The sequence below is a fragment of the Arachis ipaensis genome, chromosome B5 (assembly GCF_059453495.1).
Source record: "Arachis ipaensis isolate K30076 ecotype BB chromosome B5, ASM5945349v1, whole genome shotgun sequence".
In the NCBI taxonomy this organism is placed as follows: Eukaryota; Viridiplantae; Streptophyta; class Magnoliopsida; order Fabales; family Fabaceae; genus Arachis; species Arachis ipaensis.
The window spans coordinates 146,862,396-146,868,395 of NC_142440.1; the positions used below are offsets into that span (position 1 = coordinate 146,862,396).

The 6,000-nt window shown below is 24.8% G+C and overlaps 1 protein-coding gene across 1 annotated transcript; it reads right to left on the bottom strand.

Moving 5' to 3' along the window:
* Positions 1 to 310: 310 nt before the first annotated feature.
* LOC148566142 (protein SODIUM POTASSIUM ROOT DEFECTIVE 2-like) lies at positions 311 to 2,290 on the bottom strand. The gene is made up of 3 exons (XM_088488486.1): positions 1,923 to 2,290; positions 1,734 to 1,809; positions 311 to 608 (listed from the first exon to the last, which is right to left on the bottom strand). Exons 1-3 carry the CDS (start codon positions 2,148 to 2,150, stop codon positions 478 to 480), a joined length of 435 nt encoding a protein of 144 aa, XP_088344612.1. The 5' UTR covers positions 2,151 to 2,290; the 3' UTR covers positions 311 to 477.
* Between the last annotated feature and the right edge of the window lie 3,710 nt (positions 2,291 to 6,000).

Here is a 6,000-nt window from a genome sequence, read left to right on the forward strand (position 1 = left end):
TAATTTTCAGTTGCATAATTGTGGCCACTCTTTATATGAAGCTCCTATACAAAGGGGAAAAAAATATGGTCCAAAAGAAAAAAGATCTTGCTGCTACATTTTAAGAAAACTGAAAATGTAAAGGAATATTCAAATTTCAACTTGGTCATAAGTCATAACAGAAGTGAACATATTAATAATAATCAGTGCTAATTCCTTACATCTGAACATTAACCAAAATATATTAAAATATTAATTAAATATCTAAGTCTCAGTTGATAGATGATGACTGATGAGAGACATTAATCAGCAGAATTTCTGGAGATTCCACTTAATAAGGGTTAATATTAGTATTATTATATTAATTAATATTATACACTTTATATGTCACAAGAACATGAGCTACAGAAAATAAGAGATTCCTAGATTACTTCATGAACTACTTTTGTGTTTGTTGAATCTGCTGAAGATGGATGTAGTGTCCAAAAAAACACTTCCTTATTCATTCATTTCATTCCAAAGCTCAGCATTTTTCACCTTAGAGACACTTTGCAACACTTCAAAGGGAAGAATGTCTCCCATAACAACTACCATTTTTGTTTCTAGATCCACCTTGTATGAGCTCACTCCTGTATCAATAATAGTTACAAATTAAAGTAAACAAAATAGAGAACTTTAAGAAATTAACATTCAAATATGCATGGACAATGGTTTCAAAATCAATTTCAACTTGGTGAATCCTAAAATAAGATAATCCAATAGTGTAGATTTGAATCATCATAGACTCTCATTCGAAATAATAATAATAATAAACCACAAAAATGTTCCAAAATAATGATCAAATATTGCTAAAAGTACCTTGTAAATTTGTTAGCCATAAAAACACCCTCAAAAATGTTTAAAATGCGATAAAAATACATAGCTGTTAATTATATATTCTCAAAAACACTTAAAAAAATAGATTTTGATATTATTTTTTGTAAATAAATTATTAGAAAAGTAAGTAAATTTTTTTTCTAAAATTTAATAATTTTATACCAAGTGAATTTTTTTGTAATTTTTCGTCGATGGTAAAAAATAATTTTAAAAAAGAATCTGAAGATAGAACTTTAATTCAATTTTTTATATATATATTTGTAACTAATTATCTAAATATTTTTATAGAATTTTAAATCAAGCACATAGATAGCTTGTTAAATATGAAAAGTCAATTGTCATTTACAAAAAATGATATTTTTTGTAATATTTTTCACATTTCAAAAAATTTTAAAAATATTTTTATCGTTAATAAATTTTAAAAATAATTGGGTGATTTAATAATTAAAGGATACTTTTAGTAGTTTAGTCTAACTAGAGAAAAAGGAATGGCTAACATAGAGACAGAGTAAGCTATACCTAGCTATCTCCTCTGCTTAACATTTGACCTACAGAAACACAAGTTGGTTGAACTTCATATGAAACTTTGAAAGAACACACACCAGAGAGAGAGACAGAGAAAGAAAAGTGTAAAAAGAAGCCTAACAGTTTCATTAAATTTTTTTTTTTTAACTTTTGAATGTGCTATGTTGTTTAGTTTAATCTTAAAATTTTCTTGTTCACGTAGTTATAATGACAAACTCTTAAAATTTTTATATTTATGTGGTCATTTATTAGTTAATAACAAACTCTTAAAAAATATTTTAATTTGCCACGAATAATTAGTCATTGTGCAGCTGGCCTGAAAATACCATGAAAACCAATAAAAAATTACTCACCTTCCAACTTTGAGATATGTTTCTCAACTTTTTTAGCGCATCCATAGCAATGCATAGATACCCTCAACATCACTATCTGAATATATATTATTTGGTCAAGAAAACAGAAATATATCACATTAATTAATAATTATAATATTAAGAATAAGGGCATAATAAAAATGAAGGGACTTTAATTTAATTTACCACCTTTGGTTTCAATTGAAAAGCCAATGTCTGTTTTCCAGCGACAACATCCTTCAATCTTAGCTTATTATGATGACTATCATCAGTTGCAATCAATGGCTTTGCCTCAAACTCATCATCTTCATCATAATCCATGGAGCTTATGCAGAAGCAAGAAGTGGTTGATGAAGCAGAAGAAGAAGAAGAAGAAGAAAAACAAAAAGTGTCTAGCATTTTACCTAGTTTCCCCATTATTATTTGAGAGGCAAATTTAGTTGCAAGAAGAAGAGCCTCTCATACAGAGGAGGGTAGTGATGAGAGTGTGTTTATAGATACGTCAAGAGGGGAGTGGAGAAGACATGGAACCTCTAAGGTCAAACTTTTATTGGGGGAATAGATAAAAAGCTAGCACACTACCCAATAAATTTCTACTGCAAAAAATAGATTTGGATCCTCTAAATTTTAAATTTGTACTTTAAAAGGTAAACTTTTATTTTTGAATGGTTTCTCTCTCATATTTATTATTGGTGAGAGATTATATTTTATTCTCTAAAGTGAAATTCAAACTTTAGAGAATCCAAATCCAGAAATAACAATTGAAAATGAGAAATGGATCCTCTCCATTTTTTTTAACAATTGAGAGGATCCATTCCCGATATATGAGAACTCTTCCTCGCATTTAAAAGAGAAATTGAGACTAAATTATATCTTTATAGTAATTTGTATTTAAGTATTATATTTAATTTAAAAATAAATATAAAAATTGAATAGTAAATTTAAAATTTAAAAAGTTAAATAAGAGTATTTTTTTAAAAAAATATTATTAAAATTTTAATATTTAATCTTAAAAATTTTAATTCTCTTTGTTCTTATTTTTTAAAAGTACTGAAGAGATTGCTCCAAAACTGAAATTTTAGTTTTAGTTTTTAATCATTAAATACAATACTAAATTTTAGTCTCTCAATTTCTAAAAACAAACACTACCTTAATTTTTATAGAATAATGAGAATAGATACAATTTTTAATATTATAATTAATAGAAAATTTAAGTCTTTAATTTTAATAAATATAAAATTTATATTTTACAAACATCTTTTTAATTGATAATATCTTAGAAGAACACATGTTAGTTAGTTTTTTTTATTATTAAGTTTTGGTAAGATATGATATCTAATCATTTTTTTTTATTTTTTATCTGTTTATAACATTTTATATCAGTCATTATAAATGTTTTTAGAGTATAAATTAGATATATTTTTTAAAATATATACATTTTTTTCATTTTTATTTCAAATTGTGTTAGACCTTATTTAATTAGACAGATAAGGCAAAAATATACACACACATATATATATATATATATATATATATGCCATTTTTGTCTTATTTTTTGTTACCATTTTTCTTTAGTAATAGCAAAGAAAGTAAAACAAGAAATAAGAAAAAATCTATGCCATATATATATATATATATATATATATATATATATATATATATATATATATATAAGAAATAATATTAGATGATCAACACATCTTTTTTAAAATTTTTGTCTTAAATTTAAATCAACTAACCGATTTTCTACTTTTTTATTTTCCTTCCTAAAAGCCCTCCTTTGACAATTCCTTTGTATCTTATCTCTAAAATCAATTACTACCTTGTAATAGGAGACAAAATGAATATATATAAATTTCCAGCCATGTAGTAATATATAAATTTTCAATCATGTAAATAAAAAATTAGTCACTAAATTAATTACTCGTATAAAATATATGTTAAAATATAAAGTATAATATTAAAAATAATTTAATATATATATATATATAATTAATTTAATAACTTATTTTGTAGGTACATATAATACTTTTTATAAATGTTATACAGAGAATAAAGAACATTAACAATGCACACATAGAGATTGTCATGTGACGAGCCACCAAACAACTGACCAAACCAAAACAAGGATTTAGGTGTATTAGGATGACATCAAAATATCAAACACTGTTCACTCAACAAAATTACATAATATTGTATTATATTAGAGTAAAGTATCGTTTTTGTCTTCAACATTTGGGATAAGTCCTAAAGTTGTCTCTAACGTTTCAATCGTCCTATTTAAGTCCCTAACGTTTCAAAATTGACTCAATGTTGTCCTGCCGTTAGGGATCCGTTAACAGAATTGGCGACAAAACAAAATTGATATGATTTTGAAACGTTAGAGATTTAAATAGGACGAAAACGTTGGGGACAAAAACGATACATAGAAATAAATTTTAATTTTATTCTTCAATAATATCAATTTTTTACTATACATAGTATTCAATTATTTTTTAATCACATCTAAGTAAATTACAGTTAATCACATTATTTTCATTCTAAATAAATTAATTTTTTTATAATTTTATTCTTAAAGTAATGTAATTTTTTTATAAATAAATAAATTTTACACTTTCATTCTAAATAATGTAATTTTATTTTTATTACTTAATCACATTACTTATATTTTTTTTTTTATAATTTTACACTTTCATTCTAAATAAATTAAATTTTTTATTATTTTACGCTTAAAGTAATGTAATTTTTTTATAAATAAATAAATTTTATACTTTCATTATAAATAATGTAATTTTACTTTCATTACTTAATCATATTATTTATAATTTTTTTTATAATTTTACACTTTCATTCTAATCACATTACATTATTTATTTAGAATGAAAGTAATATGACTAAGTGTAATTTACTTAGATGTGATTAAAAAATAATTGAATACTATGTACAGTAAAAAATTGATATTATTAAAAGATAAAATTAAAATTTATTTCTATGTATTGTTTTTGTCCCAACGTTTTCGTCCTATTTAAGTCCCGAACGTTTCAAAATCGTCTCAATTTTGTCCTGCCGTCAATTCTGTTAATGGATCCCTAACGGCAAAACAACATTGAGTCAAAAACTTTGAGTCAATTCTGTTAAATAGGACGATTGAAATGTTAGTGATAACTTTAGGACTTATCCCGAACGTTGGGAACAAAAACGATACTTTATTCGTTATATTATTATTGTATCACTCACAATGCAACTCGCAAATTTAATTATTGTGAAAATTTGGAAGTGGGCATGCCTATAATTGATTTATTAAAATTAAAATGTGATTCTTGTGACTAAAAATTACGGGTGTATTTTGTTTGTATTTTTATTTTTTATTTTTTAGATATTTTATTATTTTTATTTTTTCAAAATTTTGAAAATTAAAAATAAAAACGCAAATCAAGCAGACAATGAACTGGTGAATGGGCTTGAAATGAACAAATTTTGCTAAAACAATAATCCCACAAAAGGCAGAACAAGTTACAATTACAAGGGTTCATAAAAAGGGTGAAACATGGTTTGAGAATTGTGTCTAGGTGACTATATAAATAAATATATTTTAGCAAATGGAAGAAACATGATGGGGTATGAAAAGAGGAGAAACATGAAACATGGACTCACATGATGAAAAGAAGGGATAAGCAGAAGAAGAAACAAAACATGCACCACAGATCAAGAACTAGTAATGACAAACTTTATCTTTAAATGTGATGAAGCTTAGCCAAACTTGGAGGAAAGGAATATATATAAGGATACTCTTATGTAAAATCAATATACGATGATAATGACATTTTCATATTTTTACTATTCATTTTACCACAAACAAAAAATGAGATGAGGTTTAAACATAAATAATTAGTGGTGAAAATGAGAACATATAATCATAAACCTATGTTGAAAGAATCCAAATCTCTTGTTACATTATACCCAAACTAATTAATTACATAATAATGGGAAAATAACTATATATATATAGGAAAAGCCTAGGGACAACAATTTTATTGAATTTTGGCCAGCATGTAACCAGCAGAGAAAGGTGAATCATTAGATAAAATCTCACATCAATTTCACACCATTAAATCATCATTGATGACTATTTAATGGCTACCAATCACAAAAATTGCTTATCCCCTAGCATTGCTCATATATATATATATCAAGCCTGCTTTCTTTTTTTTTTCGTTGGTCTAAATTACAATTTTCTAAAAATCCGTTGAACTTTTACTAATCTAGT

Excerpts from the sequence above, each read along its gene's own strand:
- LOC148566142 (XM_088488486.1), bottom strand. The coding sequence starts at position 2,150 with ATGGGGAAACTAGGTAAAATGCTAGACACTTTTTGTTTTTCTTCTTCT. Across the intron at positions 1,810-1,922 it reads CTTTTCAATTGAAACCAAAG|ATAGTGATGTTGAGGGTATC; the intron begins GTGGTAAATTAA and ends ATATATATTCAG. Across the intron at positions 609-1,733 it reads ACATATCTCAAAGTTGGAAG|GAGTGAGCTCATACAAGGTG; the intron begins GTGAGTAATTTT and ends TTATTGATACAG.